General features: G+C 46.0%; 1 protein-coding gene across 1 annotated transcript in view; it reads left to right on the plus strand.

Annotated features, from left to right (window-relative positions):
* Window positions 1-23,398, plus strand: part of LOC146338807 (meckelin-like) — a 34,230-nt gene that overhangs the window by 6,097 nt on the left and 4,735 nt on the right. The window contains exons 7-23 of the mRNA XM_084812870.1: window positions 870-947; window positions 1,209-1,274; window positions 2,548-2,692; window positions 3,069-3,080; window positions 3,891-3,996; window positions 4,982-5,072; window positions 7,029-7,085; window positions 7,961-8,059; window positions 8,292-8,390; window positions 8,751-8,849; window positions 13,255-13,357; window positions 15,071-15,201; window positions 16,447-16,587; window positions 18,289-18,369; window positions 19,835-19,951; window positions 20,385-20,501; window positions 22,325-22,420. Coding sequence (XP_084668996.1) covers window positions 870-947; window positions 1,209-1,274; window positions 2,548-2,692; window positions 3,069-3,080; window positions 3,891-3,996; window positions 4,982-5,072; window positions 7,029-7,085; window positions 7,961-8,059; window positions 8,292-8,390; window positions 8,751-8,849; window positions 13,255-13,357; window positions 15,071-15,201; window positions 16,447-16,587; window positions 18,289-18,369; window positions 19,835-19,951; window positions 20,385-20,501; window positions 22,325-22,420 — 1,638 coding nt within the window. The remainder of the gene's footprint in view (window positions 1-869; window positions 948-1,208; window positions 1,275-2,547; window positions 2,693-3,068; window positions 3,081-3,890; window positions 3,997-4,981; window positions 5,073-7,028; window positions 7,086-7,960; window positions 8,060-8,291; window positions 8,391-8,750; window positions 8,850-13,254; window positions 13,358-15,070; window positions 15,202-16,446; window positions 16,588-18,288; window positions 18,370-19,834; window positions 19,952-20,384; window positions 20,502-22,324; window positions 22,421-23,398) is intronic.

Below are 23,398 nucleotides of genomic sequence, written 5' to 3' on the forward strand. Positions count from 1 at the left end.
TTTTGTTGCAGGGCCTCACTTGTTATATTATTTCAGGGCGTCAAGAGGCTTTCTGTCCTTGCGGAGAAAGGGTTTTTGCTCAAGAGGGCCAGATCTTCAGGGTGGTCGGGTTTCTATGGATCACAGCCAAACCAGAATCTTTCCTCCAAAATTTAGCTCAAAAGTTATTATTACACTGTTCCTCAAAAAGAAGTAGTGCTTACCGGAAACTTGTGTGATGAAGCCATGGGAAAACAGCACATGCTTTGCATTACAGCACCCGAGATAAAGCTGTCTCAAGGAAGTTGCAAGAGAGATCTTTATTTCAGACATTATGGGTCCTAAATTAAGACTATGAGCAGGTGTGGGCAACATGTGGCCCTCCAGATGTTTTGGCCTAGAACCCTCTTCTCCATTAGCTATGCTGGCTAGGGCTGGTGGGAGTTCTACGCCAAAACATCTGGAGGGCCACGTGTTACCCACCCCTGTTTTGGAGGATTAATTTGAGCTAAGGTTCACCTCTGCAACCTTGCCCTGTTAATTCAGGGGCTCAGCTATGGAAAACCAGAGATAAAACAGGGCATCTCTAAGCATCTACACGCATCTGGGAATAGCCTCCGTCCATTTCCACACTTCTGGGACGATGAAGCAGAAATATCAGGGTGTCGTGTATGTGTGGCTTCAGACATCTTGAAGTCCAATGCCTCTCTTTGTAGATGTCTACCTCTGCTGTCCAACCCATGGCCAATTGGGGCATTGGCCCTATGTACTGAGTTGAAAATAGATCACTGGTCTAGCTTTGCCAAAATATACCTCCTTAACATGTGTGGAACCTGAGTGAGGAGAAAGGCCTTTCATGTCAAGACTGTATTTTCCCTCATTCACTACAGATCGACTTTAAGGTGATAAAGTACAATGTGCGAGGAACGTTCTTAGGCTGGGAAGATGTGAGAGGGGCGACGTTGCAAGTGAGTTGGTTCCCTGCCATCCTTTATGCACTGGTAGTATTGGTGCGATGATTCCCAGCAATGCTAGCTGGGGTTGATGGGCGTTGTAGCCCAGCCCATGTGGAGAGCGCCAGTTGGAAGGACTGTCATAGCGAATATGCATATGTTAGCTCTGTGCAATTAGCATAATTTGTATTGCATGGGCTTCCCAGGAGACAAAGTTGCTGTGTGCCATTTCTGACTCTTTTTAGTTTCATTTTCTTATTTTTTTCTTTCTTTTAGCTCTGTCCAAACAGTCAGAATGTATTGGATGCTACCTTTATGTTTGGAACTTCATACAGTCAGTCTGTAAGTGTTGGCTTTTATGGCTTCTCCTTTTTAAAGATCCCATTGACAGAGAAAAAGATGGCATCTTAACATGAGGAAATGGGGGAACAAAACTGAGATCTGTTAACATCCTTGACCTATTAACCTAATAATGCATTTTTATTGGACTTTGCCTATGTGAAGTGCTTTCAATCACCCATTTCACTTACGTCAGGGGTCCCCAACCTTTTTGGGCTGGTGGGCACATTTGGAATTTTGTGAGAGTCTCATGGGCACTCTCACAAAATGACTCCCATGGAGAGGGGCTTTCCCATTCACAAAATGGCTGCCATAGTGGCTACCATAGAAGTGCCCATTTCCTGGAAGGCAAAATTCTGTCCACAATAAAATTAACTTGCCCCAAAACCTAAACACAAGGCAGAGGTGGAGTCTGAGCTTCAAAACATAAAACTACATTTCACAGAAGGCAAAGTGATGAGGCTCAGAGACAAGGTACTTCATCAAGAAACTGAGTACAAGGCAGAGGCGGGTCTGAGCCCCAAATTCCAAATCACATATTTGTCCCCACAAAACACAACTAAATATCCATTTCACACAAGGCAAACTGGTGATACTCAGAGAGAGAGACACACACAAGCAAAACACCCACCCATCCATACCACACACACCCTCAAAAAACCCGGGTAAAATGCATACCGCCACCACCATATTGGGAACCCCAGTGTAAAATACTTACAAATAATGATGCATAGGATAGGATTGCAGACTTAATCGATTTTGTATTGAGACTTACTATGTTCTGGGGCAGGAATGGGGAACCAATGCCCCCCAAGATGTTCCTGGACTACACATCCCACCATTCCTGACGATTGGCCATCCTGGCTCCAGATGATCTGAGTTGGAGTCCAACAATATGTGGAGGTCCGCATGTTCCCCACCCCTGTTCTAGGCAGCGGAGACCGGTGGCTCTGATGTCAGTGGGCGGTGAATTCGCTCCAGGTATCAGTCAGAACTCTAAAGGAGCTATCCAAGGTTTGGAAGTGGAAGCACCGTGGATAGCTCCTTCAGAGTTCTGACTGGTTGTGACTAAAACCCGGAGCGGATTCACCGCCCCACTGACATCGGAGCCACCAGCCTCCACTAGTTCTAGGGCATGTGTGTTTTTAATGATTGAATAAAGGGGATGTTTAAGAAGAGTTGTGCAAACAGATCTCTCCTGTGGACTCCATTTGACACAGGGAAGTAACATGGGGTGGCATCTATTCAATGATCAAATCTATCTCTGTTGTTACAGTGCACACTTGAAGTCTCAGACCTCCAGCGAAACATTCCTGAACCCATATTTTATGAGATGTTTGTGCAGTTTGAAGATGAAAAGGGGAATCCCCAATTATGGCCGGTCCCTGTAGACAATCCCGCAATACGGACAAGTAGCCAAGGTGAAACTCCTTCTCTTTGGGCCAGGGTTCAGGTCAAAGAGCATTGTGTATTATAACCAGCATAAAACCTCACGCTCCCGTCATGTTTCCCCTCCTCAGCCTTGCCTCGCATAATATCTCTCCAGTCCTGAATCATGGATGCAGAACTAATTTCTTCTCTTCATTTTCCCTGTCTCCAAATGGTGGAATGGGTCTTGTTTTTTAATTGCAGCCATTACAGTCAGTTCTGTTTGGAGGAGCACATGCATTCATATCACTGCAGTAAGCCAGTGAGGCAGGACCTGGGGTCCCAATCCAGCCCTCCAGGGTTCCCCAGAGGGCCATGCCTCTTTTCCCAAACCACCCATCATTTGGTGTTTTCCAAGGTTTCGCACAGGTTTCCCCCATTGTCAAAGGTGGAAATGCCTCTCCAAGGCCAGCAAGAGCTTTAAGCTAAAATATGTTGGTATTTTGTCATCCCCCCCCCCACCCTGTATTTACCTCCGGCCCCTTTTGCATTCTGTCCCACCCACTATTGGAGTGCAGCCTCTAGAGCTTTTCTGAAATTTAAGTTGGCCCTCGGACTGAAAGCAGTTCCCCACTGCTGCAGTAAGCCAGGTATAAATTGTACAGGCTGAGCAGTTATGTTGGAGACGTAGCAGAAGCACACAGGTGCTGCTGTAGGTCCATGCCCCCCCCCCCGACACCATTATCCACAGAGACCCGTTTGTTGGGCACATGTGAAAGGACTTTCTCCTGTGTTGCCCCCAAACTATGGAATGCACTCCCTCAAGAACTATGCTCGGCCCTCACTCTCTTGGCCTGTAGAGGAGGAGTAAAGACATATCTTTTCATTTTGGCCTTTTAAAATGTGTAGTTTTTAATGTTTTTGCTGTTTTTAATATCCTTGTGTGTGTTTTTTAGTGTTGCAGGGTTTTATTGTTTTAAATTGTTGTATACCATCTTGATGGCTCTTTAGCAGATAAGGTGGTATATTAATGTTAAGAACAAATAAATAATAAATGAAATCCCAACCAACTCTGAGTACGTTAACATTTAAAACTGCTTCTCCTAAAATGTTTTGGCTTAGCATTTGCAAAGTATATCAGAAACTGTGTCTCATTTTTTCCCTCTGGACAGCACAAATACTGAGTTTGTAACTTAAACCGCTCCACGCCCATCCCCAACCCACCAGTCATGTTTTTGTCAGCATCTTTAGATCGGGCGCTCAGAAGATTCTTTCTTGTTGACGGGCTCTCAGGCAGAAAAGAGAACCTGACGAATGCCCCAGGATCTGTTACCCTTGCAGCAGAATTGCTCCTCAGGTAAATCGTCATCATCATGTGGGGGATATGTGCTAAGATTGAAAAATGGTTTGGTTATATTTATGTTTTACAATAATTGTACATTTTGTGGTTTTAACTTTTGTCCTGTGAATGGCTAACAACTGCCATTGCTGCGGCCACCAGAAGGAGAGGCAGGCATCTGAGGCAAGCAGTCAAGCCCCCCTCCATCGTGCCTAGATGCAGCTCCAACTGAAAGCCCCCTCTCTCCTCCTACCAGCTGCCATTGCTGAGGCCATCAGAGGGAAAGGAAACAGCAGTCCCTGCGATGTGCATCAGGCCAGCTCCATGAACTGCCTGTCACACAAACGCAAAGGGCTTTGGAGACAGAATGGAAGTCAAGACAATCTAACCATAACCATGGGATCTCCAGCGTGGTGCCCGTGGCTGCCAGTGGGCCCACAGACACCTCCCTTGGTGCCTGGCAGGCTCCCTGCCCCTCCTGATTTTTTTTTTGTTTCTTAATAAAATTGCTCCATTGAAGCTGCTGTTTGCATTGGGAGGAAATCCTCCATTGGTGCCAACAGGAGTTTCCCCTAAAATGCAAATAGGCACTTCGGAGAGGCAAGGACCATGGGGGGGGGGGGGGAGAGAGAGAGAGAGAGAGAGAGAGACGTGTTCCCTGTCCCTTCCCTCCACTGTCTGTCCTAAGGATGGCTTGGCTTCTCTGCAACTGCTGTTTACGCAGCAAAAAACCGTGCATGTTAATTGCATTCCCACAATGGATATGACGCCTAGTTTGCACCAAAGGTGCCTCTAGTAGCCCCATCAGCATCCTGAGATACTGAGAGTGTTTTAAATATATTAGCTTTGGCTGCCTCCTGCCCAATTAACACCCTTCTCTTCCATTGCAGCTCTTTTCTCCTGTACAGAGGCTTAAGATTCATCATTTATTCCTCTAATTGCTTGCTTTGTCCTCCAGTTCATGTTCCTCCCCCACACCTTTTCTTTTTCCTGGCTTTCATAGTGTATATCTGCCAACCAGTATTCCTGGAGACAATCCCCCGTTCCTGTTGACGGTGAAATATGCAACACGAGACAGTGCTGGAGTCACCCAGGCAAGTGTGCCTAAGTGTGTGCGTGCGTGTGGCAGAAAAAGCCTTGCCCCTCCACCCCCAGTCCCTAGCAGCTGGAGGAAATGAAATGCATGTGCAAGGCAGCAGCTGAAACAACAAGACTGGCTGGCTGGATTTCTCTCCCCCACCCCCGCCCCACAAACCCTTCAAGTTTTCCTCTCCCTCCAGGCTTCCAGCAGCTGTTGCTTCAGCAGGTGTTAATGAGAACCGGCTTTGTGCTGGGATATTGTCAGCCTTGAAAGCAAAGGCTTCTGTTTCACCTGCCTGAATGCCCAAACTTGCTCACTGCAAACACGCTGCCTCTCTGGCACTGAGGTACCATAAAAGGATTGCCTAAAACGGGTGGACAGCGTGTGGGCTCCAGGGGCCACCTTCCACCCTCTGGGGCCCTCTGTGAGTTGCACTCCTGCCACAGCAGCAGCAGCAAAAAAAGAGGCAGTTTGCTGCCGAAATTTAGCAGCGAACCACTACAGAGCCCTAGAAAGGCCAAATGTTGCTTGAAAACAAGCATATAGTTATTATATACTCCTACTATATACTAATTGTGAAGTCATTCTCTGAGTGTGTATCCTTATGTAGCGAAAACAGCCCAACGGGGTGGCATCAGTGGGGTTGGGTGAAACCCCACGCTTTGCAGAAATGAAAACGACTTTAAGGATGGGGAAATCCTAAGGGGAGGGGGACCAAAATATAGCCCTTTGAAGGGAGTGGGGGTGCCCTCACTCCTAGCGGTGCTGGCAGAGTCAAAAGGTTGCTCAGGTAGAACACCAACCCAGCAAGGTGGGCTGCCACCACCCCTTACATCTACCTCAGCCTGAGCCAGGGGATTCTCGGACCTTACACAATGCTCTTGAGGTTTAGGGAATAGGGGTTCAAACCACTACTCCCTATTTCCCAGCCCCAAGCCAGACATGTTAAACTGTAGCAATTAACCAAACAGAAGACTCTGGATTTAGTCCTGAGGCTTACTTGGAAGGAAGCACCCACAACTCTAAAGGTAGAGATTAATTTTATTTACATAGAGGAAGGGGAAAGGGATGAAAAGGTATACAAACATCAGGGAAACCTTTGGAACAATGCTCCAGGTAGAAAATAACAAAGCAACACCTAAGCCTATCCTGTACAATACCTAAGTATGGGTCTTCCAATAGGGCAAGACCCAATTCAGGTTCCAAAAGTTCTCGAGCCCGAAACCAACAAAGATGATGACAAAGGGGTGGCTCCAAGCTCCCTCTTTTTATGCTCAAACCCCTGACAACTCAAGGAAGATCCTTATTAACCAATCACAGGCCAGCTACAGCAGCATTCCCAAACCCTGGAAAGAAGGGTAGAAGTTCCCACAGGAACACAGCTGAGATCATTCAGCTCAATTAATTGAGTCTTAATCTGGCCTTGAAGGCTAGAACTATCTTGAGATAACAGACACACAGGTGGTTACATCACTCTGTGCCACTTCAGCTTGGCCAAATGGAGTTGCCACACAGTTAGGGCACAGAAAGAAAACAGAGTTCTTGACAAGACCATAGAGGACTGAGCAAGCTGCATACTGGCTGATTGGGCGGGGCGGGGCGGGAGAAAACTGTTTGGGGGGATAGAATTGTGAAAGAGGGCATGGATGGATGGATAGATAGAAATGCTGAAAAGAAGCACTCTACAACATTTTGCTGCAGATCTTGCTTGTATTTTTTAAAAGCAGAAACACCTGCAGAATTAAACAGTTAAAAAACATTTTGAAATATGTTAAATGAACTTCCTGGGTTGTATGAGTGAGATGCAGAAGCATTCAGATAAAATCTTTGCCAGCTTAGCCAAAGTTTGCACAAGAGCCTTCCAAAGCTACTGAATAGAATGAATTTAGCTCAGGCTTTGTCTATGTTCTGCAGCTGATGTACCTGTTTTCTTTCCTTTGCTACTTTTCTTTGTATTCCTTCTTTACAGGTGTCATTTTCAGTCTCTTATATTCAGAGTCCTGGAACAGCTCAGCAAAATACAGATGTGAGTAACAGTCATGGCAAAATTCCAGAGGGTAGCTGTGTTTATTCTTTACGACTCTTCATTGGTTTTGCTGAGCAGAGTAATCCATTTAGTGTGGCTGTGACGGATTCTTTCCTGGACGAGGGCTCACTGGCTCACTGATAGAATGGCTCTAGGCAATGAAAACTCACGTCCTACAATAAAACTGTTTATCCTTAAGGTGCCACAAGACCCTTTGTTGTCATAGTGGAGGCTAAACTACACATTATGTTAAAAGATTCCTGCCCCTCTTTTTTTTCCTAATGAGTTTAGAACTGGCCACATCTCTTTCTTTAGAAAAAGCAGCAACATGGCCCCTGATCCAGATCAGGAGTGTAGGACAAGGGAAACTTTTTTTAAAACTCTTTCCCCCATGTCATCCCCCTACACCCACCCCATCCAGAGGATTTGCTCCTGAAGGTGCTATTTGCAGGTTGGGGATATGTTCTTAATTATAGACCTGCAGGGCCGGCCCTACCGTTAGGCAGGGTGACGCAGTTGCCTCAGGTGGCAGATGCTTGGAGGTGGCAGCAAGGAAGAGAGATCTGTGCGCCACACGGCCTACTTTGTAAGTTAGCCTGCTGCCTTCAGGTGCAGTGGAGGACACTGTCTCATCATCAGTGTTGAAGACAGCTGGCTTTTTGTAATGGAATGGGAACCATCTTGTTCTTCTCCTCAGGCAGCAAAATGTCTTGGGATGACCGTGTAGACCTGAGACATCTGTACAGTACAGCTTATTTAATCTCAAGGTGGGAGGGGCAATGTCTGGTTCTTTCGTTCCATGTATTGTTCATTTGAGTTCTGGTATGAATGCCACACACATCTCTTTCCTCTATCTTTGCCCTCCGTCTTGGCAGATTGTGTTTGGAGTCTTGGGATTTCTTGCGCTCCTCCATGCCTTGTTGGAGACCAGCAGCTGGGCCCGGAGATCTCGACTTCCCAATGTAAATTTTATGGTAAGGGTGACATTCCTCTTTCATCACAACTGGGTTGAAAGCATGATGAGTTGTTCACCCTCCTGGACTTATTTAACAGACATGCTAGCTATTTTTCTGCATGCCTGCTCTTTGCTAGCACATCCCTAATAATAGAAGATGATGCAGTTTGCATGTGGTTGCATCTATAATGCAATTCCTCTCAAAATGTTACTCCCTCTGGAAATTTTTTTTTTTTAATTTCCCCTTGCAGATCATACTGAAGTTCTTTGCCTACTTTGCTGGATCTCTGGCAAATGTCTTTTTCATGGTCACTCTGGGAATTGGCATTTATTGGCTCATAGTTTTCAAGGTAAGGCGGTCTCGGGCCTAGAATGACAAAATGTGTCTCACTTACACTTGGAGGTGATGTCTGCACCAGCAGTTCCTTCTAGACCAAACCGAGGGCAGCCTTTGTACTTAATCCTAGGGCTGTACTTGCAGGTTTTGTGCCAGGAGAGCTAGCACCTAATTAAAAAGGGGTGATGAGATGTGAGCCCCAAAGAATTATCTGTATCAACATATTTTAGCTTAAACTTACTGCTAGTGACTGCGCCTTAGGAGAGACATTTCAACCTTTTTGAATGGGTAAACTCCCAAATGATTGGCAGTCAGCAGAAAGGGGTGGGGCCAAAGAATATCTTTTGCCCTCATTTTAAATCCCTCTCCTCAGGGGCAACAGTTTTCTGCAGCTGAGGTGACGCTTCCTGCTGCTGGTGGCCAAATAGAAACCAACTTTATTATCTACGTGTTGTGTGCTCTTGTGTTGAAGGTAAGGGGCAGCTTTGAGAGAGCTGGGCGTTAAGAGACATTTTAAACCTCTGAAGGTTTTTAAAGCTGGCCAAAGTAAGCAAAACCCTAACAAGGAGAGATTGTTTGGGCTGACCTAAATTAAGTGGAAGTCTCCCTGGGAAAGATAATCTCTCTCGTGCAAATCTGCAACCCAAGGCACTCTTGCCAGCATCTGACTCTTTATCAAGACTGAGATGGACCTTTGGAGCTCCATGAAGCCATGTCTGCATGACGTACCTCTGTTAGTTTCACTGCCATGGCTTTCCCCCAAGTTACTCTCAGAGTTGTAGTTCTACAAAGCTTTGCTCACCTGGTAGAAGAATAAAAATACCTTAGGCACCAGCTTGAAGCCGTTTGATTTCCCAGGCTTTTTAATTCTTCAGGAAACTTTTGTGTGTATGCTGCCTGTTGCACTTCTGCGATCAAAGTGCTTCGTTTATGTTGACTTGTCATAATCCTTGGCAACGTAGATCTGTATCACAGTCCTCTTTTTCCAGAAGGGGCTGGGGGCTGAGTGAGAGTTGCTTCCCTAAGGCCATCCGAGGGGAGATGCAATATATGAATGTAGGAAGAAGCCGTTTTATTCGGAGTCCGGCCATTGGTCCATCCAGCCTGTTCCAGCCTTCCCCAGCCAGCTGCCGTATGGTTGTTGTGGACCAACTCCCATCAGCCCCAGCCAGCTTGGCCAATGGTCAGGAGTCCTGGTACTTGTAGCCTAAAACCTCTGGAGGGATCCAGGTTGGGGAAAGCTGGTCTATTCTGGAGCAAGTCTCCCTAAGGCCTTAAGTGCTGCCCTTTCCCAGCTTCCTGATTTCATCTTAACAGGGTTTGATTGAACCTTGGGCATGTGCTGTATCATGGAGCTATTGTCCTCCCCTAACTGGGGCATCTCCGTGGGAGAAGCTCCAGGGAATCCAAAAGCCTTTTAAAGGTGATTACCCATTGATCCTCAGTGCTGTCAATCTTTACCCCAAAAGACTGAGTCAGTAGGAACATAGGAACTTACAAAGAGCCCTCTGGATCAAGCCAAGGGTGCATCTAGTCCAGCATTCTGTTCACACTGTGGTCAACCAGCTGCCCGCAGGAAATCCACAAGCAGGAGACGAGTGCAAAAGCACCCTCCTGCCCATGATCCCCAGCAACTGGTGTACATGGGCTCACTGCCCCTGATACTGGAGGCAGCATGTAGCCATCAGGACTAGTAGCTATTGATAGCCTGCTCCTCCAGGAATTTGTCTAATCCCCTTTTAAAGCCACCCAAATTCATGGCCATCACTATTATGTACTAGCACAGCACACAGCTCCCCACGGGTATACGAGCCCCCACTGGTTCAGTCTCTAAGACCCAAAGCAAACATTACTTTAAAGACCTAGCCAGCAGCTGTGTCTTTTTTTCTATTTTACTCTAGAGTAAGCATGGGAGGATAGCTGATCTGGATTGCGACACTAGTGTGGGAGGAGGATTAGAGGGCTTTAACCTCACCCACCCATGCTGTGGTTGTGGTCCAGATCACAGCTCTGTGCCCGCCATTTCTATAGCCAAATAGCAATCTACCTGCTTTGATGGATCACTACTTGGCAATAAAAATTTTGTGGGAGGGGAAGAGTTAAAGCCCTCTACCCCCCTACACTAGGGTCCTGATCTGGACTGGGGGAGGAGCTGCACTTACTTCAGAGTAAAACAGAAAAAAGGCATACGTGGTACCCTACGCCTTTAGAGTAATGCCGGCTTTAGAGTTTCGGTTTGAATGGAGCTGGGCTTGACAGGAGAGAGATAGTCAGAGAGCTTCGGCTATTGGGCGGTATAGAAATGAAACAAACAAACAAATAAATAATAAATAATAAATAGTGGAGCCAGGGCTCACAGTGTTGAAGCACTGGGGCTTTTTGATTAGCAAAGACGATGGCGTCTCTCCCCCAGCCCCCCGTCAGACATCCCTGTTCCTCCTCAGCTTAGCTGCAACCCTCGCAGTAGCTGGGGGGAAACGGTGTCAAGGGCTCCTTGGAGGGCTCTCTCAGTCTAATCCAGTAGCCAAGTCCAGACGCAGACAAAGGGATTCTTTTCAAAGCTTTATTCTTCTTTTACAACTTACAACTCTACAGGTAGCAACTAGATCTGAGCAGCAGCATCCCTGTGCCCTAAGTTGGAACAGTTGGTCCCCGTTTGAAAGGCAATTACTGGCAGACCCCTGAATATAGGGACTAGGGAGAATCCCTCCCCTTTTCCCTTGAATTCTCTGGGCGCAACCGTTCTTTGAGCGCCAACCGGGCGCTACGCCTCCTTTCCGCGCTCTCCATTTGGCGCCGCTCTCTGCGTCTGCGCCGCGCATCCAACCAGTCTGCTATTGGTGCTGGGTCACTCCCTGGACTGCTTTCTAATCTAGGAATGTTGGTGGGAGGAATCTCTGTCAGCTGCGGGCCCTGGGAAAAAGGGGTGCGCTCCTCTCCCAGGAGCGACTGCTCTTCCTCCAAATCAGAAGTACTCTGGGATTCTATGGGCTCAGTGTCCACCCTGACAAATGGATTTTCTCAGTAGCAATATATTATTGTGAGTTACCCCTTTATTGTAATGCAAAGGCTTTTGGGGTGACTTGGGCTCTCTTCACACCTTGGTTTTTTAGCAGGATCATTCTTCTTCACTGGTTGTCATGGGAGCTTTAAACGACTCTGCTGCTCTCCTGCTGCTATCTCACAACTTCCCCTCCCTCTTTCCATGTTATCTGAAAACGAGAAAACCCTGTGTATTTCCCCCCTGTGTATTTCCCCTTTAGTGCCTAGTCCCGCTTTGGGTGGGCATGTGCCGGGGGGTGTTGCTGGGCAGTGCTGAATAATATTGTCATGAGAACAAATTGGTGGGTGGGGGCAGGTCACTGACCACGCTTCTAGCGACTGTTTCTGCCTCTCTCCCATTCCACTACGGGCATTTCCACTGTAAAGTGGTTAACCATCCCAAATGCTTCTCCAAGATCCCCCTGAGCACAGTAATGCTTACTTGTGAGTAAACTCATTGTCTGTAAGGCTTTCTTTCCTGGGAATGTGCCATTGAAATCTGTGTGGTTTGCTTCTGAGTAGGCCTGCATAGGAGTGCATTGTACGTCTTTTTAGAGTAGCAGTCTTAAGGTCTCCCATCCCCTTTAATGCATTTACTTGGAACCTCCCCATCCCATTGATTTCACTGACTGCTTCTTCTCCGTTTTGCTCACCACATTTTTCCTCCCAGGGTGGATGGGGGAGTCTCCCTTCTCAGCCACACAGGAGAAAGTCTTGACAGTTAGGATTTCAATGGGTATTAAAAGTGCCTTTTCCCCTCCCCTCAATAAATTCATAATGCAGAGCTTGGAATTGTCATTTTCAATGGTTTGTATTTTGTGTGTGGAGTTGTTTTAGATAAGGCAGTAATGCGGAGCTGGTTTTCCATAGTACTCCCTCCCACCTAGCCAGCCGCTGTCTCTTCTCCTAGCCCACCTTGCAGGGTCTTTGGGAAGCCAAAATAAGGGGGAAGAGCAACAATAGTGTGGGGGTGAGGGAAGCAAGATGGGTCTAATGAAGATGGTGACCCCTGTGAAGCAGTCGCCTGGGGGGGGGGGAGCTGCTAGGGATAGCTTGTTGCATTGACTGTATACAAGTCCATTTGTGGATTTCTTACTTCCGTAGTTGAGAACCCAGAAATTGGTATACCCTTCAAACTCAGTAGTGCAAGCAAGCAATATACTGCATTTAATTCCATCACACACTGACATATTTAGCAGAGAAGGGCTTGCAGCACCAGCAACCTCGGGGTAAGCTACTGAGAAGGCTCTCTCTCCCTCGCCACAAAGTTGGAGTAAGGAGGGAACCAGCTCCCATAGCCCCTTATCCAGGCCCCCAGAAGGGTTTCTGACTTCCCTCCTGCTGTGGAGGAGTGGAGGGGATGGGCAGAGCCATCAATCATGTTAGGGGATCCAGTGATCAGGGGAGGGGAGGGAGCATGGAGCCAGCAGCCGCCTTCTGTCCTGATTGTTCCATGAAGCTCTGCTCAGCCATGAAAAGGTACAGAGCAGAGGGACGTGCTATGAGAGATGCCTGTATACAGGGCCAGTGTAATTCCCAGAAAGGATCTGGAATCAAAAGGACCGGTTTGTAGTGGGATAAAATGCCAGGTATGAAGAGAGCCTTGGTCTTGAAAGGGCAATTAAAGAATATATAAAGCAGAGAGAGATGGATCAACACAGCTGCTGCATTTTAGGACTCTCCTTGGGGGCGTGGCTATGGGGACTGTCAAAATTTACCACTACACCACTGCTTGAGGGGCTGCTCTGGGGAATGTCACATACTTTAAAACTTGGCACAACCACCTAGCTTTGTGTCACCGAGACATTAAACCTCTGTGGATGCTTTTGTTCCAGACCTTGGACCTCATACATATTCTGATAACCCAGCTAACAGTCTCCATCTTCCTGATCGACTGGGAGAAACCAAAAGAGAAGCGAACACTGAAAGCATCTAGAGGTCGCTGTTTGCCTTTGTTTTATTTATTTATTTACAATATTTGTATACCACTCCACATCTAAACAGATTCCACAGCAGTGAACAACAAGAGATAAAATGAACACAAGATAAAAAGAAAAAACATGATATTAAGGTTATTCTTTAAAAAAAACAGTGTGAATAAAACCGAGGCTGGTTAACCAAGGAAGGCTTCCTGGAAAAGAGTTGTTTTCAGGAGGCTCTGAAAACAACCCAGTGTTGGTGCCTGCCTGACCTCCAGAGGCAGAGAGTTCCATAGGATGGGAGCCACCACACTGAAGGCTTTTCTCTGGGTGGACTCCAGTTGGGCCATAGGTCCAAGTGGAACCATCAGGAGCAGGCCCTCTGATGACCTCAGTGACTGGGCAGGAAGAAGAAGGTGCTCTCTCAGGTATCGTGGTCCTGTTTAGGGCTTTGTACACTAGTACCAAAACCTTAAACTTGGCCCAGTAGCAAATAGGCAGCCAGTGCGGTTCCCTCAGCAAACGAGTTGCATGCTAAAAAGGGACAGCTCCCGATAACAGCTAAGAGGTTTTCTGAAAGGTTGTGGGCATTTTCTATAAGCTTCTGCCATTCAGGATTCATTCACCACAGGAAGGTGATTGAGCAACTACTTGGTTTAGAAAAAGGGAGTCTTAAACCAATAGAAAAGGAGCGGGGGAATACTCATTCATGCCATAGTGAGACAGACGTCAGCAAGTGTTAGCGCCATATCTCATGTTGTAGGGCTTCCCCAACCTGGTGCCCTCTAGATGGACTACAACCCTCATCATCCCCCAGCCACCACAACCAATGATGGGGGTTGTAGTCCAACACATCTGGAGGATGCCATGTTGCAAAAGGCTGCTGTAGCAGAAGACAGTGAAACAGCAGTCAGTTTAAGCTATAGGAAAATTAAAGATAAATAGTAACCTCATTCTCTTTCAGAATGTAGGAATTTGAAATACATTTGGAATTTGCACTTAATTGTCCTTGGCGGCATGAGAGTAGAGTTAGGGTTCCGCATCAGTGTTGGGGAGAACTGCCAAAACAGCAAGCCAATCAGGGTTTCATCCACAAATTCTTGATTGGCTAGGAAGAATCACACAAAACCTTTCCAGTCTCCCACAACCACTTCCAGGGCATGTTCAGCCATTTTTGTTTAGAGCACAGGCAGAAGATAACCCCATGTAAACTTGCCTTCCTTCATACATCCTCACTGTACCACCCATGTGAGCAAGGTCTCACAGTCTTCCGGCAAAAATGTTGATTAGTGTAACCATGGGGCTGCCTAGCACTTTGCAGAGAAGATCATGGACCTTCTGACACCGTGTGCTTGCTACTAGACTAACCAGAGGGTGCTTGTGAAGATCAAAAGCTTTTACTTTCAGAAAAATGAGGGCAGTATTACCGCTGCGGCATATCGCACAGCTGTTGGGCGATACTCGCTTGTTTAATTAGTGTTGGTAAATCACTCCAAGGCCCTTGGTACTTCTGGGAAATCACCAGGTGCCTGTTCCAGGAAGCAGTTTGCCTCGGATCATAACGATTTCATATTGGGAGAGGTAAATTAACATAAACGAGGGCTCAAGAAAACCCAGGGGCGTTGAGCTTTGCACTTTGCCAAGAATCCGATAAGCTCCTCTGGAGTCTTCAAAGAAAGCCAATTGTTTTCTGCTTCGTTGTGTTATTTCCACCCTCCCTCCCCTGCTCCAGGAGATCTGGGGACTGCTTCCTCCGTGAGTGCCTGGAGAACTTTTCTGATAGCTAACGAGTGGAATGAGATCCAGACCCACAGGAAAGTGAATCCTTCGCTTCAGTTGTTTGCCGTCCTGCTGCTTTTGGAGGTGAGTGGGAGGTTAAGGAAAAGAAATATCTGCTTATGTCCTGCTCTCTCCCTGCAGTAATAACTTTGGATCTGCAATGACCTTGAGAAAGAGGAGATGCCCAAGGCTGAGGTGTGTGCAGCCTTCTGTGTACATCACCAGGGGTGCAAAAAACAACTGCTAAGCTTGGGAGGCAGGGAGATTTTTTAGGAGCCATCTCAAAGGGAGGAACAGATGGTGAGTGGAGTGCCCAGTGAAATGACAGACCATGTTCTTACTGAGGTATTCTGGTGTATTTTCATCTTTCCTGTGTTCCTTTTGGATCCCTGCTGGATCGGACCACAGGGTCATCTAGTTCAGCATTGTGTTTCCTGCAGTAGCCAGCTAGATGCCTCTGCGAAGCCCTCCCTGTCATCTTCCCCAGCTACTAGTGTTCAGAGGCATACTGCCTTTGAACATGGAGGATCCTTTTTAGCCATCATGACTAATAGTAATTAATAAGCTATTCTTCCTTCATGGTCTTGTCTAATCCCCTTCATAGAACCATCTATGATAGTGTCCATCCTCACATCCTATGACAGTGATGTGCGGAGTCCTGATTTATCCCATATTGTGGTCCCTTGAGGCTTGCATGGGAAGCTAGTAGCAAGATCAAGGTAGGAAGAAAACAGGACCTTGGATAGCTCCAAGTGGTCCTTCTGCCTGGAACTCTCCCGTACTAGGACAATAAGAGGATGTTGTCTCAGCAGGGAGCTAAAGCCAACTGAAGCCTTATGAAAGCTGACAAGACTTGTAGTGTGAGCAGGTTTGCCCCTCCTGGAGGAGCTGACTGGACTGCTAAAGAGCCCTAACCTGGTTTTGTAGCCTGAGACATCTACGAGGCTGGGGAGATGGAGGTTCTGCCAGGGACACATCCTCTGAGCCAGAGGATGATGGCAGGGCTGTGTCCTCTGGCCAGGAACGCTCTGAATAAGGCACTGACTGTCCTACCTTTGAGGAACTAGCAGAAGTGCTTGTTCAGTGACCACTTAACAGTGGCCTAACAGTGTCTTCACAGAACATATACAATTGGACATTTCTAAGCATTTAAACTCTCCAAATTGCTATGCAATTAACTTGGCAACCTTCCCAACAATCCTATGAGTAGGTCATTAAACCCATTTTACAGATGGGAATGAGTGAACAAGTGAGCCCCCCACCAAGGTCATGGCGGAAGAGGATGCTCTAGTCAAATGGGAACCTTACTGGCTCTGTTTTAATTTCCAGGTGGTTGGACTGAAGAACCTCGCGTCAAGAGATCTGAACGTGAATCTGCAACTAGGACCACATGCCTACCATGCTCCATGGAGCCCAATCCTTCGGTTTGGGGTTGCTGCTTCAATTTGGTTGGCTACGGGGGTTGCACAGGTCATCTTTTTATTTGACGTTGGGCAAACTAAGAATATAAACATTGCCTTGCTGCTGGGTCAGATGAAAGGTCTATCTAGGCCAACCTTCCTTTTTAAAAAACAAACAAACAATGCTTAGCTAGGTAACATGACATGAGAAATGAGCACTACGTTGCACACAGAATGAGGCACCCTCAAATAAGTTCCTTTGCTGACTTAAGAAATAAGGAAATAAAGACTTCCTAACCTTCACCCAGACAACCTTACCCAATGGAAAATAAATAGCTTAGCGTCTAATATGAAGGACTGATTATATGTGATGATAGAGGAACCTACTTAGCAATGGTAGAAGAATTAAAAAGGAAAGTAGGAACAAAATAGACTCTCACTGTACTAGTCCAATCTATTCTCTTCTCTGTGGGTATTCATCAGCATAGCTTATTCCAGAAAGCATTTGTTATTATTTAAGGTGCCATGAGACTGTTGTTTTTCTTGCCCTCCCCTCTGGAAGTTTCTGAAAATGTATGGTATACACCGGATCTCAAGTATATTTTATCTGAATATGGAGATTGCTGTTCGGCTCTAATATGTGGTAGCCACTGATTGATTGCTACTGTTTAGAGCAGGTGTCCCTGCTCTAAACTGCAACGAAAAGGGCAATGAAGATGATCAGGGGACTGGAAACAAAGCCCTCTGAGGAGAGACTGAAAGAATTGGGCATGTTTAGCCTTGAGAAGAGAAGACTGAGGTGGGGTAGGATAGCACTCTTCAAGAACTTGAAAGATTGTCACACAGAGGAAGGCCAGGATCTCTTCTCAATCATCCCAGACTGCAGGACATGGAATAATGGGCTCAAGTGACAGGAAGCCAGATTCTGGCTGAATATCAGGAAAAACTTCCTGACTGTTAGAGCAATACAACAATGGAACCAATTACCTAGGGAGGTAGTGGGCTCTCCCACACTGGAGGCATTCATGATGAAGCTGGACAGCCATCTGTCAGGGATCCTTTGACTTGGATTTCTGCATTGAGCAGGGGGTTGGACTCGATGGTCTTATAGGCCTCTTCCAACCCTAGTATTCTATGATTCTATGATTCCCCAGCCTCTTGGTTTGGCAGGACTCTTTGGGTCAGTTTGGGATTTTGAGAGTGTGTCTTCAGCACTGTCACGGGGGTCTTACCCATTCAAAACATGGCTGTCATGGTGGACATGGCCAGTCACAAAACCCTCATTTCCCAGAAAGCAAACTGGTGAGACTAAAAGTAGCTAGCCCAAGAACCTAAGTTCAAGGCAGAGGTGGGTGGTCTGGGCTCCAAAATACAAAACCACCCCTTCGAACCCAAATAAAGTTTGTGCTGGAGGACAGAACTTCACTTTCCAGCATGCCAACTTCTCAATAAAAAAACATTTTTACATTTAAAGAAGCCTTAAGAAATAAAATAAAAATCAGGAGGGGCAGGGCGACTGGCAGGTGGCAAGAATGGTTTCCGTGGGCACCACCCAGATTTAAAGTAATAAATAGGCTCAGTCTGGGAGTAAGCAATGCTGGCTGGGAAATAATGGGACTTGCAGTCTAACACATTTAGAGGGCACCAGGTTGGGGGGGGTGCTGCCCTTGGCCGTAAGGTGACCATAACTGCTAAAGAAGGGTGGAAAGAGCTTTTGTGTATTCTTGTATACTTATCATCACATGGCAAATACCATGTACCTTCCCTACAGGTGGTGTTTTCTGTTGTGCTATATGAGCGGTTTGTGGAGGACAAGATTCGCCAGTTCGTTGATCTTTGTTCCTTGAGCAATGTGAGTCATATGCCTGCTACACCATTGTTTTGGTCATACACTGTTAGCCAAATTCACCATACAGCAGGGCCTGTAGAACCTGGTCCAGACATCTGCCCTGGTCCAGGAGATGGAAAGCAATGTGGGAGAGTTCTAATCAGACCAGTTGATGTGTGCAGGCAGTGCTGGCTCCAGGTTTTTGGAAGGACCTTGGGCAAGCCAATGTCAATGGGCCCCCTCCCTCAGGGAGTTGACCTTCTCACTGTCACTGTCCCCAGCTGCTTTTGCTCTTCATCCTCTTTCTCATCATTGCTACCACTTGTTTGCTTGACGGATGGAAAGCCAGTAAGCAAGTACACAGTGGCATCTCCTGCTCCTCCTTCTTACCACCTCCATCGTTTGAGCCAGAGTGAGAGGCAGGTATACAAGCAGGTTGCAATGGTGAAAAGGTGGAGCAACTCCAGGGGGCTCTTGTCAGTGGGCCTCTGCTGGGATGTGAGCACTTGGCATGTGCCCACCCATGCCTACCCTTGACACCAGCCCTGTGTGCACGCCTTCTAGTTGCACACATTTTATTCATTTGGGTTATTTCAAACACACTTTTCAATTTGAATGAATGTCCAAAGTGGCGTGGTGGTGGTGGTTTTGGTGGTGATGATTACAATACTATAGAACAAAAAAGTTTGTTAAAAAGAATACTTAAAGCAACAAAATCACAACAGCACAGAGGCAGTGTAAAAAAAACCCAGCGCCAGGTTTTTTTAAAAAGCCAACAGATTGAAAATATTCAGTATAAAAAGTATGTAGCCATAGATCAATAAAGATCATACTAATATTCCTGGGCAAATGAATGGAAAAGGTCTTAACCTGGAACTTAAAATGTAATAGTCAGGGTGCCATGTGCGTCTCCCTTGACACCTGAGATCTCCTGAAGAGGCCTTATTTGGTGTCCCACCACAACCAACAATGTGTCATCAAGAAAACAGGCCTTCTTGGTAGTGGCACTCACTCTCTGGAACAGTCTCTCATGTGTGGTTCGAGAGGCAGAAATTGTGCTGAACTTTAGATGCCTCTTGAAGACACACCTGTTTACTCAGGCTTTCCCTGACATGTAATTGCACTGCTCTGTTTTATTGTTTCTGTAATGTTTTTAGTGTATTTATTATTTCTGAGTCACCTTGAGTGCCATTTTTGGTAGAAAGGTGGGATATAAATCAAATAAATAAATAAAGGGATAAATAAATACAATTTATCTTATCTTATATTCTATTTTGTGTATTTCTTGTGTAAACCACTTAGAGATCTTATTATATCAAGTGGTATATATGTAGTTTAGGTAGGTAGGTAGGTAGGTAGGTAGATGATAGAGCAAAGACAACTGAGCCTTTTAAATATAGTAATGTTAATTGATAAATGCCCATTGATTATAGGGCATGTTTGGAAGCTTTCTTGTCCACTTGTGATCTTCTGTTTTGTTTACCTGTAGGTGTCTGTGTTCATCTTGATGCACAGATGTTACGGTTTCTACATCCACGGGAGAAGTGTCCATGGTCTTGCAGATGTGGGCATGGAAACTATGCACTCCTACCTCAGGAAGGAGGAGGTAATCAGGGCTACTGGTACCATCTTCCTTCCTTCCTTCCTTCCTTCCTTCCTTCCTTCCTTCCTTCCTTCCTCAGTCTTTCTGACTGGCTGGTGCAGCTTGGAAGGAGAGGTCTTGCTGTTGCATTTGGCCCCTTCAAGTGAGCTTGGCTAGATGTCAACTCCATGTCTGTCTTACGTTTTCAGGTGTTTCTGTTCTCCATCCCTTTCCCTTTTTTTCATCCTCCAACAACAGGAAAGATTCAGTAAGAACATTAGAAGAGCCCTGATGCTGGATCAGAGCAAGGATCCATTCAGTATCTTGTTTCCCACAGTGGCCAACTAGATGCCTCTGGGAAACCCACAAGCTGGACATGAATGCAATAGCACTCTCCCTGCTGCTTTGTACCTTCCTGTGATTATCCCTTTTCCCTCCTAACTGGTGCTCTCCACAGGAAAACCTTTGTCCTCTTAGAGGACTGGAGGCCAACTCTGACATACAAACTTTCGAGGTGCTTCTCACTGACCGGATGCGGGCGTTCTATGACCGAATAACCCTATCTTTAATGGAGGTACAGTGCCTAATCATATTTTGTTAGTAATTGTTTGTTGAAGATATGAGGCAGCAGGGCAAATTTTACTTAGTATTGATCCACACCAGGAGTAGGCAACCTGGCGCCTTCCAGATATTTTGGATGGCGACTCTCATAATCCCTGGCCATTGGCCATACAGGCTGGGAGTGATGGGAGTTGTAGTCCAAAACATCTACGGGGCACCACCTTGTCTACTGCTATTCTATGCATAGCAGTGGCAGTTGAGAGACTTGAAGCAAATCCAGATAGTGAGCCATCCATCTGCCAGGATGTGGCATGGCAAGAAGTGTAAACTCCATGTTACCGCACATCTTTTGAGTTGCGTGCTTAAGACAGCAACAGAAAGCTAAGTTCCTATGAACCGCACACTGATCTATGTGCTCTATAAACTGGATCAGACTGCTGCCTCAGAATCCTTGTTGCGGGTTTTCTGCTTTTTAATCGCAACCTCTAGATTGTGTTAATCTGTTGCAGCAAAACCAACAGAATCTTGTGGCACCTGAACAATTGCTTCCACACTAGAGGCTTTTCTATATGAGGCTTTTTTAACCCACCAGTTTACCAAGGCTTCTGCTTCCAGATTCTTTGTGGGATTAAGATCAGCTCCTTTAAACATGTTTTTTCCAGGGCGGTTCTTTCTCTGCCTTTCTATATGTTCCACTAGGTGGTGCTGTGGTATAACAGAATTGCACAAATACACCATAGTTTCATGCTGCCATTCACAGAAATACCAGACTTTCCTCGTTAGAAAAGAAAAATGTTCTAATGGTTGCAAAGCACAGGAGAGGCCCTGGAGGATGACGGCATCATGTAAAGCACCCACAAACTACTGTGAGTGAGGAATCATGAGTGCACAATAAAAGCCTTGTGTAGAAAGGCTCGAAGACCTTTAGCGCAAGTGAGCACACAACAAGTAATATAGTGTGGTATTATCCAGCAGTGCCTTATACTGTTTACTCAGAAGCAAGGTCCCTTGCAACCTGAATTAAAAGCTTTCTCTTTGTGCTATTTCACAATTAAAGAAAAAAAAATTAGTGATGAAGTCGGTCATTAACAAGCCCTGAAGTAGAATAGGAAGTAAGGAGCAATTAATCAGTAAAGCACCAGCCAGGGTGAACATGAAGCACCTAGAGGCAGAAACTGCAAGGAGGATGTGTTTAATTAATGGCACAATAGCCCTGAAAACTCCCAGTAGGGCTTTGCCAGTCTGAACTGGATATTGTAAACAAAACAATCACCACAAGATGATATGGCCCCAAGAAAACAGTGGAATGTGATGGCCTGGCAACAACAACACCTAGATTTTCTGTCAAAAGTGAGTGAACAAAGGACAGCAATGCCCAACTATATGGCTAATGGGGAAGCAACTGAAGACTGTAAGATAGATTGTGGCAGTTGCTTTTGTGGATGGGAAGGGCCCATCTGATGAAGCGGGCTGTAGACCGCAAAAGCCACAATAACTCTATCTATCCTGAAGGTGCCACAAGACTCTGGTGTTGTAATTTCTTGATCAGAAGTGAACCTTAGTTGAATGTCCTTTCGTTCAACTCCTTCAAGGAGCAACAGCTGCTAGCCTGTATGCAAGCCTCCCATTTTCTCCCCACCCCTGTCTCTTCCTAACTGAAAACTCTATCTGTGCGTGGAGATGCGCTATCCAAAGCAGCAGGTGAAAACTGAGCTGAAAACCCTGCTGCCAAAGTTTTCTGATGGAAACAATTTATTTTGGGTTTTTGCTTCTACACTGGGGCTTGCCAGGTAACAAGTCTGGACTTTAAAAGTCTGTGAACTTTTTCTGTGCCAGACTCTGAGAGGAACCCATGCCTGGTCTGACCTTCATGAACAAAGACTCAAAAGCTACTATGCCTTGAATCGCTTCCTGGTCTCCTTCTTTGAACACGTGAGTCTTTGGCTTTATCTAACCAAATGCAAAGGTAGCCATGTTGGGCATGAGCAAAATTCCAAAATCCATATTAGTGTGTAACATTGGAGGTCGGTGGCTCTGATGTCAGTGGGGCAGTGAATCTGCTCTGCGTTTTAGTCAGAACTCTAAAGGAGCTCTCCAGGGTGCTTTGCGGGGCTTTGCTTTGCACTTTGGATAGCTCCTTTGGAGTTTTGGCTGGTTCTGACTGAAACCCAGAGTAGATTCACCAACCCACTGACACTGGAGCCGTCAGCCTCCACTGCTGTGTTATACCTTTATTAGGCCAACCAAAAGATCACCGAAACTGTGTAAGTTTTTGAGATCTCCAGATCTGCAGCAATGGCAGGTGAAACTTAAAACCATCACATCACTTCCTAGTGCCTCCTTTGAACGTTTGCAGACTCTTCCTTTTCCATCCATCTCAAGATTGTGACCATTCAGACACCATGACTTCAATGAGTCAGTGAAGGGCTTTTCTTCCTTTCCTCCCACCCCAACCTGTTTGTTTTTTTGTAACATCTTGCCTGATGAAGAGATCTGAAGACCTCAAAAGCTTGCACATCTTGTGTGAACTTTTTGTTGACCTAATAAAGATTTTACACTAATACGGATTTTCAAATTTATCCGAACATTTATTTGTGCTGGGGAGTTATATCCATGATGATATAATGATCGGCAGGACTCTTACATATGTGATCTACTAGGGATGTGCAAATCAGCAACATTCAAGCTTGTTGAGATTCTCTCAATTCTTCTACGAAGTTTCTTCTGTCTCATCTCTGTATCAAACTGTGATCTTTGTTTTCTTTTGACATGAAAGTGTGTGTATGTGTTTGTGTGCACACTTTTCCAAATCTACGCATCTATTGGGCACATTTTTGAAATGTGTTTGGTCTGCATTTGGTTCCAGGAGGTGCGAACTGGTAAATTCTGATCAAGACTGCAGCTTGGTTA

The sequence above is a fragment of the Heloderma suspectum genome, chromosome 8, assembly GCF_057233095.1.
Source record: "Heloderma suspectum isolate Gila_16-S chromosome 8, 16-S_ref, whole genome shotgun sequence".
In the NCBI taxonomy this organism is placed as follows: domain Eukaryota; kingdom Metazoa; phylum Chordata; class Lepidosauria; order Squamata; family Helodermatidae; genus Heloderma; species Heloderma suspectum.